At 35.9% G+C, this 12,770-nt stretch overlaps 1 protein-coding gene and 1 long non-coding RNA gene across 2 annotated transcripts; both read right to left on the reverse strand.

Moving 5' to 3' along the window:
• Nucleotides 1–3,195: 3,195 nt before the first annotated feature.
• Nucleotides 3,196–8,803, reverse strand: LOC115918621 (PRELI domain-containing protein 1, mitochondrial-like). Its single transcript, XM_030985294.1, has 4 exons — nucleotides 8,673–8,803; nucleotides 7,285–7,476; nucleotides 5,231–5,453; nucleotides 3,196–4,548 (listed from the first exon to the last, which is right to left on the reverse strand). The coding sequence occupies exons 2-4, from the start codon at nucleotides 7,371–7,373 to the stop codon at nucleotides 4,246–4,248; spliced, it is 615 nt and encodes a 204-aa protein (XP_030841154.1). The 5' UTR covers nucleotides 7,374–7,476; nucleotides 8,673–8,803; the 3' UTR covers nucleotides 3,196–4,245.
• A 1,355-nt stretch (nucleotides 8,804–10,158) lies between these two features.
• Nucleotides 10,159–12,168, reverse strand: LOC115923952. Its single transcript, XR_004064088.1, has 2 exons — nucleotides 12,016–12,168; nucleotides 10,159–11,017 (listed from the first exon to the last, which is right to left on the reverse strand). It is a non-coding gene; the product is annotated as an uncharacterized LOC115923952 (long non-coding RNA).
• Nucleotides 12,169–12,770: the final 602 nt, after the last annotated feature.

Here is a 12,770-nt window from a genome sequence, read left to right on the forward strand (position 1 = left end):
TTATTAATAACAAGTTACATAACTGTTATAAGCTACTAAAATCGTGGCATCTGATTATCGAGAGCTAATTTGTCATATAACTTTAGAATTTGTTATTAATAGCAAGTTTCATGAAACAGGGTCATGGTATATATTCATCACAAGGATAAGTCACTTCAGAGTAAAATATCTGAGCATGAGCAGATAAGGCCATTTGTACAAAACTATAAAACTTATCGAACCGACTGCTAGATACGTGTTCAGGAAAGTTATGGAATCATTAATCATTTATCCACCGGCAGTACATTCTATGATACACAGGTGGAAGTATTCTTTTAAAGAGTTAAAACAAGCACCTCCATTACTTTGGCAGTGATTATTCTACAATACACAAGGTGGGACTTCATCATGTTTAAAGGATCTGTGAATATTTCGGGGTCATATATGCAAGTGCTATCTTCAAAATGGCTTAATATTAGAGGCAATGGACACAAGAAATACAGCAAAAACACACATTTATATTCATTATGAAATGAATCTTTATAGTTTTATTTTATCTCAAAGGGGCTGGTCATTTCAAGGACCAACTTTGTTCTCCATAAATCTTTATAAAGTATTTCATCTATATACACATCTCATTCAGAGTGTCAAAATAAACTGAAATTGACAAAAAGGATCGGAGGAGAGTAGTGGCTTGGTGGCAAAAAAAAAGGAATACACTTTTCCTTGTTTTTTCTAAACAATATACTCTTTCGACAACTACCTATTGCAGAAAAAAAAGTTCCTAGCAAAGGGTGTCCACTCTGTACAACACATGACTATTTTTAGAGTTCACAATCACCCACTAAACATGAAACAAAAACATTTTTATGCAATTAATCTCACTATTAGAATGAGAGAAAAGCAGACTGTAAAACAGGGTAGCATTTCAAGGACGAATCATTGAGGAAAAAATACCCCTTTTCACATCATCCAGGGATGAACTTTGGGTGAACTCTACCCTTACTTTCAAATCAAGGACTTAGTAATCCTTAAAACACCTCTAATATTTGGCAAGACATTAAAATCTACATTTGCCACACTTGACCCAGGTGAGGTAAATGGGCACCTGGCAGGATTTAAGTCATTGAACTGCTAGAGTGCCTACAAGACAGCCATTTTAAAGCAGGGGCAATAATTATGGAGTGCCAGGAGTGTGGAGTCTGACAGACATGAGCACTTTCAAAGAACCCACTATAATTATTATTATTTGCTTTTGTGGATGTTTAGCCAAAAGGCACTTCTTTTAACAATTCTCTCTGCAGATTTTTAAAAGTATACAGGTGTACATACTCTGAACAAATGGATACACAATACACTCCTTCTTTACATAAAGACATTAAAACATATCAAATCAGTTTAAAGATTATAATACAACTAATTTTGCAGCATATATAATATCAACGTTCCTGTAATAGATGTACACCTTGTAATAGATACACACCTGATGTACATCTTTAACAATAATATAATACTCTGAATTCTATTACAGACTTGTTCAATGCAAAATAACAAATTCAAAGATTCAAAATGTAAATCCAGATTTCATCAAAATATAATTTTGAAGATGAAAAAAATACCACAAATGAACAATACAATGAAAATGTATCTCCTTTAACTGAACACATCATGTTAAAAGAAAAACCCACATCAAAACCTACTCTTTCCCTTTTCATTATAAAAACTTAAAACATGACAAAATACCCTCTTGGATAATTCCACTCAACGATAGATCCAAAGTAATAAAACAGGTTTCGATGCCATAAACTCATATGAATAATAATTGCGTTGTCATATAATAGACTTGCCAGTACATAATGATACAGTAATGATCACCTCTAGCAGTGAAATGCTCACACTCTAAAACAGATCAGTAAAAGAATTACCACATCAAACAATTAGGTATACATGGACTTTGTTATTCAGTTTCAAATAAAAATTCTTTAAAATATCTCTATTATCTACAAATAAAGTTGTGGATAAATTCTTTATTACTTTGGATTGGAATTTCTGCATGTAGCATGCCGCGATATCAGAATATGTGGATACTGGATAACTCCACATGGACTTGGCAATTGGTAAATAGATTTCGCAAACAAATAAAGAACAAGTAAAAATTATTCATTTTTATAGATTTGGAGTCTCAATAATTGTACCTTACCTAAAGTTTAGTACTAAAGTTATCTGTCTATACCAGTATAAAAATATTTAGCAAATCAAGCAACTCATCTTATCTACAGTTACCAATGACATAGTACGTGGCTAAATATATTACATGGCGAAAAACTACTTTAATGTATTTCCAAGAAGAGCAATGTGTAATTACTTTCATTTAGTTTGCATCATCTTAACTGGTGTTACATCAAAGTCTGCTTTTAAAACAGCAACATTGTCAACTTTAAAGAATATCTGCAACCATGTTTAACCTCATGCCTGCTTCAAAGATTGTGAGCAATTGTTCTAAAATACTTTCAAGAGTCAACTATGGCTTAAAACAATCTTGTTGCTTTGTTAAATTTGGCTATAAATATTTTCTATGTGAAATTTGGTGTACATGTAGGTGTCTTTTTCTACTTCAAAACGAACGAACAAATGGCTAGTTCATTTGAACATATACAAGAACAATATCTTGATTTGCTGCCCATGGAAAAGAAAGATACATGGGTACAAATGACAAAATAAAAAATAAAGAATAGATAAATATCAAGACAGTCTAACAGTTTCCTGCACGTGCATTTTACTAACCACTGGATTAGAATTAAAATCAGCTAACTAGATATAAACCTGAGTGTTATGTATGTATGTATGTATAAGAATAAATTTCCCACTGGAATGTCGATGCAAGGTCAAACATGCATGATCACCCCAGTGATCTTTACACAGGTTTACAACTTTTCCTTTTCAAGTCGTCTTTAAAAATGATTCTAAAAAATGTTTCATTCCTCAACAAAGCAAAGTTGATTACCTTGAAAACTGTTTTAGGCACCATGCGCACAACAACATGTATCAAGAATGGTTTTTAGTGATTTCTACCACAAGTTTTCAACATTTTTGAACAAATTTCTTTTTACTATATCTAATTTTACCAGGCAAGATTAAAGTAAGTTCATAAACCAGAGTATTCGGTCAAAATTAAATATATTTCACCTCTTAAGATGAGCTTTTTGGATAGATGCCAACACGTTTTATGATTTAATGGCTCAAACTAGTGGGTGGTACTGTGTACATAGTACCCATATATACTAAGCACTGAACCCCAGGTTCAAGTACAACTGCAGGGAAACGTCACTGTGCAGCCCAGCATACATGTACATGTAACATCTCGCATCACCACTGGTGGATCAGGCATCACTAAAAAGCTGCAATATATATTCACTTTGTTCATAAAGCCCTCAAACATGTAATGATTTCCAATTGTCATATTGCAGTTTAATGAAACAAATGTTATAAACTATGTTGAGACACAACCCGCTATCATCCATGATCATCGTTTTTGTAGCGATTGTGGAATGTTTACTCAATGACATCTATGTATGCCCACCACACACTATACAATCCATCTGCAATATGAAATTTATAGAAATGGCATTACTGGAATCTTAATTATGAACCTCAATTAGAAAGGTTTTTACATGCGTAAGTTGTCATTTCTAGAGATATTGCAATTGCACCCAATAACGGATTGCAGTCAGATCGTGCAATATGTGGTGAGCTTTACAAGAAAGCAGTCTTGTCTTTACCATACATATCATACATAATCATCTGATTGCATTGACTTGTGCAGATGTACATGCATATCAATGAAAGGACCATAGTCATCATTGTCACAGGTAGATATCTCATCATTGCCCTGTAACATAAAGGATTGCCATCGATTGTGTCAACCCTAAACGGCATCTCCTTCAATCAGTCGTATCTTTGCAATTAACAACTTACGATCAAGTATTTGTGACAGAAAGATACAATCAACTGTAGCATGTATGGAGATCCCTTAAAAGTGAGTTCTACGATGCATCCAAAAATACTTTACCTGCGCAGCAGGGGTGCAATATTTAGATGTATCATAGATCTCATTTTGTATTCTCAAACCATCCTGATGAAATTGAGATAGAGTTCTTTTTTTCTTTTCTTTTCAAGATGATTTTCATGATACAGGGTCCCAAATTCCCAAGTTCTTTCAGGCTAAGACACGACTGCTGGACCAAGTTCTTTAAGGCTAAGACACGACTACTGGACCATTCCTCCAGCTCTGGCAGCCATGTTCTGAGCTTTAGCTTTGGCATTGTCTCTGAGTTTGGAAACCTCATGAGGTAGAGTATCAGGTACTTTCTCAGGCACAAACAGCTTGTCTACGATGTACTGGATGCCCTTGTTAGACTTGGTCAGGTTGGCTTTATAGCGCTCTACACCGAAAGCCATCAGGGCTCTGGAGAAGCCGTAGAGACTGGAGTTGACCCACACATGTCTCTCTAGCTGTGTCCAATCTTTGTTCTCTTCTGATTGCGAGAATACACACTTCTCCTCAAGGACCTAGACATAAAAATAAAGAAAAAGAAAGAAAACATTGTCAAAGCCATTTCAAAAGTTACTCCTGCCTGCTCTTTTTCATTTTTGTCCTTCAATTCCCTCACTTTATTATATTCTTTATAAAGGGTAAATCATTATTCTGATTTGGGGAGTGAGGTACTCTCTCAAATTCTAACACCTTGCAGTAACAGTTTCTTCACATGCTCTGAATATTTACTCACACACGTAAAATATTTTAGATATTTTGCACTCTAACTGTTCAGCCTTCTATATATTGCCTTCTATATTTAATATATTAGCTGTAAAAACATAGTCAAGTTTCATGGGAGTATCGATGCTGACCTGAGATTTCACATGTGAAAAAAAAAGGAAAAAAGAAAAGATCTGGATAAGTTTTAGGACAAGGCCTTTGTTATTTTGTTCTACCGATTTATTCTATTCTCTCTGTTATTGTTTACAAATTGGTACTCTACGGCCTGATTGGTAATTAGGCCCCAGTTCTTGAAAAGAGAAGAAGTAATGACCCAGAACAGTGAGATTGTAATAATAATATTCAATACAAAATAAGTTGTGTGAATTTAAACCTCCAGTATTGTGAACATTGTATCAACTAGGATAAGTTAGCTACATGACATGAACCGCATACATGTTGTGAATAACATAATGACCTGCCATTCAATCTTACCATGAAATTCTGGTAGCCTATATTCCTTGTGTATGTGGTCATTGTCTTCTTCTCGGGATCCACAACGCTCTCCTCAACGATAGAAACAAATCTTGAGTTTCCTCCAAAGAGAAAGCCGCCCCACTTAGGCATTCGGTTGGTCTTGGTGAGTAAACGAGTGCTGTGCAGCTTACAGTCTGGGCTAATGTAGCGAGATACTACATCTTCAGAGAGCACATGTTTACTGAAACAAAGATTGTACATCAGAGAGAATAGTGAACTACATGTACATGTAGGAAAATGAGCTGAGGAACGTTGAAGGATATAAGGCAAATGACAATAGAAAAATTCCCTTGTCATACATCATAAATATCATAGAACTGTTATTTTGCAATTCACTAATGATTATCTTACACAAGGTAAATAAATGAAATTATTTGGGTAATTATTGACAGGGAATTTTCATGGAAGCCACATATTAATTCTGTTTGATCTAAAGTCATAATAAATTTCTTTATGCTGAGGAGAATAAGACCGTACTTAAGAGTAACCACCGCTACTCTTTTATACATAACAATTATTCACCCTCAATTTGATTATTGTAACAATGTGTGGATGAAACTGGATTCTATGCCTCTGAAAAGGCTCCAAATACTTTCAAGACAGAGTACTAAAAAGGATTGGTTGGATTCCTGATCCAGTAGAAGTCTCTTTATGAATTATATGAAACCGTTTCTACAGATTGTTTAAATGTAAAGGTGAAGAAGACCTCATTATTTTTATGTTCAAGTTGTTAAATCTGTTCCTTAATGTATTAAGATCAAAATTTGAAGTTTAACAAACGCAACACTCTCTCAGAAATATTGCCTGGATTATTTGCATTCACAAACCCTACACCAATCTTTTGAAAAAAGCAACATACATGTAATCACTACCAGTCACTTATTCAATAACCTCCCTAAAACTGAAAGAACACAAACCAAACTACCAGCTTTTATCAAATGGATCCAAACACATCTTTCTAAAGATATCTGTGATTCGATCAAATACGTTTTGTGTTGATTAATCCTGTTTTCCTTCTTCAACGTCTATTTTCCCTACTATACTAGCTCTCTTTCTCCTTTTTTTTCCTTCTTCTTCCAAGTTGTATATAGCTGGTATCTATTCATTATAACTTATATTTTTTCTTTGTAAATAATTTTATAAATTGATATTGATTTTATTTCTTGTAACGTTGTTGTTTCCTGTATACAGGCTTGCTGAAAACAGCCTTTCGGCTGAAGGCAGGTTTTTAAACACACCGTATCGAGAAAAAACAACAACAAACATATACAATATGTTACCTTGACATTAATGTAATGTGACACATTGGTGACACGACATTTGCTCCTGCGACAATTGCTCCGGGCTTTATTTCGTCTAAGATGTAGGGTTAGGGTTAGGGTTTCAATAGGGTTTTATGTTAGGTTTAGGGTTAGGTTTAGGGTAGGGTATAGTGTTGAATCCAGGGTTGAAGTTAGCCATTCGATTAGTGTATGAAATTTACAGCGGAGCAATTGTCGCCGGAGCAAATGTCATGGAATCGACACATTACAATAAAAATCTACTTGACAAAAGGTTTTTATAGTTCCCCGATTTCAATATGCAGAATTGCAGATCCACTTTCTGCTTGTAATCAAACAAATCATTATCACTAGAATTTCCAAAATTATATGACTAGGGCAAAGACACTGAATTTTTTTACGCAAAAGTTGCTAAATGTATCGAGGACACAATTATATAAGACAAACAAAAACATACTTCCAAAATTACAACTTCACTTAATGTGGATGATGAGTCCTGGTAAAAGTATAAGACAATTTGAAATATGTTTCAATGATTTTCTTCATACACTATTGAGGAGAAATGTCATAGAAGTGAAGTCAAATGAAATGGATAGCTCTTGAAAATTGAGACAAGATAGTTTTAATCTTCTGACTACATATTTTAATGCAACGTGTGTGTCTGAGGCTCTGAGCGATCCATTTAGACTATGGGAAAGAGAGACTTCAGTAGTCACTGGGTTAATAACATACCTGTATGGTCCTGGATATTTCTGCCAGAAAGCAGAGGAGACTTGGTCCCATGAATGTTTGAATATAGTAGCTGCTGTGAAATGCTTCATTTCTCCGCTCACAGATCAGACTTGCTTGAAAGATGTTCACAGACGAGAGTCGAGAGCAGATTCCTTAAAGTAAATTTCCTTCAGCCTTTTGCTGATCTGAATTCTGTAGATTAATGAGAATAGTCTAATTACATTTGTTTTCAAATACATAAACATTGAAGGCAATAATAACTAAATCATAAATGTACCAGCCAATTTGTTTAATGACTGAATTAGCATACATCAATTAATACAGATTTAGAGCAAGCATGCCCCGACCAGGAAATGCACACAAAGCGACCGTTTGCCAGGAATGACAACTGACTTCTGATTTTATTTTTCAAACAAATTCATAGTACTTTTTCATTTGCATAAACGAGGATTGTCTTCGTATTCGTCCACAAAAAATGAGGATTGCCTCATTTTTCACATAAGTTTCATATATCTGATCCACTCGTTGGTGATGCGAAAAACGGATTACGCAATGATTTTCTTGATGCAATTTACGTTGACTTTGTATAGAGACTTTCGCGTCATGAGCGATAAATCCTCGGGAAGACGGACAACCCATTAAAGTAGATGGTGGACTGGGGTTATTTTCTTATGCGGAATCTGTTTTTTTGCAGCGCTTGTGGGCAGTTCAGGATCCCGAAAACCGGGAGAGTGCCGATGACAAAATATGTCAGCAAAAATGGCGACGATCCTTATTTTTGAGGACGCAATTTGTCCACGTTTAAGAGGATATCCTCCTTAATATGTGGATAATCCTCATTCTCAGACCAGCGCCCTACTAATTTTGGTCGCTAACTTTACGCACGCACTTGTCAGACACTCACTGTCGGTATGCACTTATAATTGTGCAACGGTTTGCCATGTAACCTATGAGAAAGTGTAGACTAGTAGGCCTAATGGTCTTCGTTATCTATTTTAGGAAAATACTTTTTTTAAAAGAGAAGAAAATTGACACGAAACAGGCAAGAAAGATAACAACTTTTAAATCATGACCAGTCTTTGAACAACTGTGGAATATATATGATGATTTCTGGTGTGTTAATAGTAAGGTATCTCCACGCCGGAGTTAGGGGTCCAAAGTGTGGTTACAGTTGCGAACAATTCAGGTTCATTTGCCATTTCTATAATCTACCCATCACAAATTGAAGCATCCGGGACTACAATATAATCTTACACTCTCTTCACGTGTCGACACACCGACGGAGGGCGGAGTGGAGCTAGAGTTAAATGCATTTGCTTTCATATTTTCTTTGAATTCTTTAAATAAATAAAATAAACAAAATGAACAGAACATAGGTTGGCACTTACTCATCATTTTAAACGGGCATTTTCCACCAATATTACAAAAATCGAGACGCGGTTTTGGCCTTCGCTTCGTTCGACACGCCAGGTACAGCTCGTTCCAAGCAATGACGTCATCACGGCAATATAATTTTTTTTCTCTTTGCCTTTTCTGCACGTACGTTCTTCTGGCCGAGAGAGGTGTTTGTTTTTTTTAAGAAAAAGAAGAAGAAGAAGAAGAAGAAAAAGAAGAAGAGAAAGAAAAAGAAGAAGAAAAAGAAGAAGAAAAAGAAGAAGAAGTTTTATCTGACCCTCTGCGTGTGTGTGACTCTCTCTGTCTCAGTGACAGTGTGGCTGCCTGTCTCTGTCTGCCTGTCTGTCTATCGCCCTCTTAGCGGAATCGAAAATGACCCCCATATTTACCACAAACAGGGTTAATAATATATAACCATAATTTTGGCTTATCGCGTATAGGCCTACATATTCACATTTCACAGCAGCATTCTATTTTCACAAAGCAGGTGAAAATAATGCATTCGTTTGCAAACATCGTAAAATATGAGATTTTGCGTGGAACCTCTTGCTCTAAAAAATAAATGAAAAACAAATAAATATCCCCTTTTTTCAAATCAGTAAAATGTTTGCGGATGCTTCCAAAATCACACCGTTTTAACTTGTTTACTGTCATCCCTAGGCCTATACACAAAACTAATTACATTATACCACTAAGCATGCATGTAGCTTACGATCTCTCTCTCTCTCTCTCTCTTTCATCTTTCATCTCTCCTTTCCCTTTTCTCTTTATTTAGCCTTTCCCCATCCTCTCATTTTCTTCTTTACTTTTTGTTGTCGGTCTCTCTTTTTCTCATTTACAAGGTCTATATACAGACGGAGATAATTATCTCTAATAATTATGTCTGCAAAGAGAGAAGAAGAGGGACAGAATGTGGGTTGCCTTTGCAGCTCTGTGGAAGTTGCTTAGTACTTGTACAACTACACGTTTTCCACCTTTATTCTAACTGAATAGCCCCTCTCTCTTTCTCCCCCTCTTTTTCTCACTTTCACTATTCTGCTCACTTTCCATCTATAAATTTGAATCATTATTATGTATTTGTTTTTTTCTGAATTAGGAGTAAGACCATTTGTTTTTGCTTATAGACGTCATTTTCTGGATAGGATAAAAATTCATAAGGAGAGGCCTTGGTCTTCCAACATTGTTTTTCGCTTGGGAAACATTTTTACGGTAAGTCTTGTTTTTCAACGCAATTATATAAAAAAAGAGCAAACCAATATTGAAGCAGCAAAGACATTTTCATCAAAATAAAATATTGGCTAAAAATGATTGCACCTCTCCTATTTTAGTTTCACATTATTGAATGGAATTAGGTCGAGAAATTTGAATTTGATTGGTATATAGTACAAATTTCATTGTGTTGTTCTTTGTTGATTGTTTTTATGTGTAAAAGTAGTGCTATTTAATATAAACCAATATTATCCATTCAACATTAAAGGCTTTTTTAAAAACAAAATGTATATATTTAGGGAACATATTTAGAGATACAAACATATTAAATACACGAAATTTGTTATAAAAGTGACTCTGACAACTTCACAAGGACATTTACAAATAATATATGTACGTTCTTAGAAGAATACAGCCTATTATTGATAACCTTTACCTTCATGTCCGTGCTTTTTGTATTGTATTTCTGTCTATTTATCATGCAAATCTATTCATATAATAATAAGAAGAAAATAGGTTTGTTAATTTGTTGCAAATGAAAACAAATAAAATCCAGGAGGGAAAGATATGAAGAAAAAAAAAATTATAGCCCAGAACATTGTGCGTCCGGACTGTTGATTTGAAATTCAGTAAATTGCAGAATTTGTCATGCAAATATATTTCATAAATCTATAAAGACTATTATATTCCATTTCATGTGGGCTTTTGGCATCAGTGAAATTAACTCTGCTGAAAGAAACTCATAATTTGCCAGTATGTATATGCCAAATGTGTCGTTCTATTACGAGGTTGTTTTCCATGAAGAATATAATGCACGGGATTTCAACTAATGCGTATAGCATTAGTTACCCCAGCTACCCCAGCTACCCCAGCCAATCATTTGATTATGATCCACACGGCTTTGTTAAAATACTATATCAAAGACTCACAGTGATCACTAATTATAGTTATTCTTATGGTATAGTAATCCAGGCGGAATTTACAGTATTCTATGGAACGTAGAGTAATCGATTCGGCGAACGTTGTCCGACTTTCGAAATGACGTCTGTCGTGGCGTTGTCTATGATCTCCTGCTTGAGTTGTGTTGGTGATTGCCCACGTGTGTTACCTAGTGCGATAGCTGCAGCCCCTGTAGTATTCAGCAAAAATACCAAAAAACAACAAATGAATTAGCAGTTAAGATATATCGTGCAATTCGTGGATATTTTTTTTCAAATCAGATTTTGCCGTTTAAATACAATTTTATATTCTGTTTAACAATTGCATTATAGGATGGTTTGTTGGTTCCAATATCACGTAATAGGTGACATAGATAATCAAAGATCTTATCTTGTATGATTGTATCTACCATAGAAACGTTGCCATCATCAATATTTTCTACACAAATTAGAACGATATAGAAGGCATCATAAATCATTCCTCATATCAGATATTTTTCATACTTGAGCCCACTCTTACAAATCTTTAACGTAGACTTATGACTAACAAGAATCAATAAAGTTATATGATAGTCAGATGATAACGGAGAATTTCAAATGCTTTCAAAGGGCCCGATATCAAAGATCACTAAGTATTATCTAACATATACAAACATATCAAATGACTATCGCCGACTCAATAAACTCTCGCCCAATAAACGATTCGTCGTTGACAAAGCTCAAATCAAGGGCTTATATTTTATGGGGGAAAAGTAGGTATACGTGGCCTTATTTTTTGGGGTAAATCCGTGTCCTTGATGAAATGGGGTACCGGTTTCGCCTATTGACACCCTGTCGACTCAAGCAACCGGCAGCGATATTATTTACATAATAATATGGTTAGAGCATGTTCTTTTCAGTTGCTGCAGCAGTCTGCTGCAGCAGCACCACTCTTATCACGTTGATTATGATGGCGACGTCTATCATGAACTAGTCGTTGATTAAAGCCCCACTGTACTACTTGTAGCTACTTGCTCCCTCTATATAAAAAAAAATGCCTAATCGGTAACCATTGGTCCCCCATGGCCCTCATTTGCTTATGTTAATTGAGAGCTAAGTTGATGAGATAACCACCTGTCCAGTGACCTTGCAGGGTGGTCTAATCCCTCCTTTAAACTACTAGTACAGATGGCCTTTAAAGAGTACTCACCTGCAACATGAGGACAAGCCATAGATGTACCACTGAGTATACGGGTTTCTTCTGGGCCTCCGATCCATGCGCTCGGGATGTCAACACCAGGGGCAAACACATCCACACACTTTCCGTAATTTGAAAAATCAGCCCGTTTATCTGTGATGTCTGTAGCACGACGGTTATTGCCTAAACAAAAAAAATAAGAGACGAGCGAGGTAGATTGGTCCTTCTTATGGCATCATGCGTGCGCGTGAAACCAATAAGCGAAAAGAAAGATAGACAGAGAGATAGAAAGACAGAGAGATAGAAAGAAAGACTTATGTCAACCAGCTGTTAAAACAATATTGTAAGACTAGGAATGTCCAGTTGAATGTAACAATGTCTCATTCCCTAATAACAAAAATGATAAACAAATTCATAAACAGGCTTGATTAATGCATGTAACAACGCAGTTAAAAAATCGAATCCATGACACATGCTCCGCCGATGATTGTTCCGCCAACATCTACAGCTTAAAAAACGCAAACAATTATTGCTCCGTGACATTTGCTCCGCGACATTTGCTCCGACGTCAAATTCTCCGACGACAATTGCTCCACCGACAATCTCCCCGCCAACAATTGCGTAGCATGCAGGGGCGGATCCAGGAATTTCTTACCGGGGGGGGGGGGGGGGCACGCGGTGGGAAAAAAAGGTCCCCCCAAAAATCGCAATGACTCAGCCGGCGGCTGAATAAGCGGGGGGGGGGGGGCGCCCCTAATTGCCCCCCC

The sequence above is a fragment of the Strongylocentrotus purpuratus genome, unplaced genomic scaffold (assembly GCF_000002235.5).
Source record: "Strongylocentrotus purpuratus isolate Spur 01 unplaced genomic scaffold, Spur_5.0 spur5_scaffold_15, whole genome shotgun sequence".
Taxonomy (NCBI): Eukaryota; Metazoa; Echinodermata; class Echinoidea; order Camarodonta; family Strongylocentrotidae; genus Strongylocentrotus; species Strongylocentrotus purpuratus.

What these genes read in the sequence shown, in the direction of transcription:
- LOC115918621 (XM_030985294.1), bottom strand. Translation starts at nt 7,373, where the DNA reads ATGAAGCATTTCACAGCAGCTACTATATTCAAACATTCATGGGACCAA. An exon ending in AAATATCCAGGACCATACAG is followed by an intron (nt 5,454 to 7,284) that starts GTATGTTATTAA and finishes TCTTTGTTTCAG; the next exon opens with TAAACATGTGCTCTCTGAAG. An exon ending in TAGGCTACCAGAATTTCATG is followed by an intron (nt 4,549 to 5,230) that starts GTAAGATTGAAT and finishes TTTTATGTCTAG; the next exon opens with GTCCTTGAGGAGAAGTGTGT.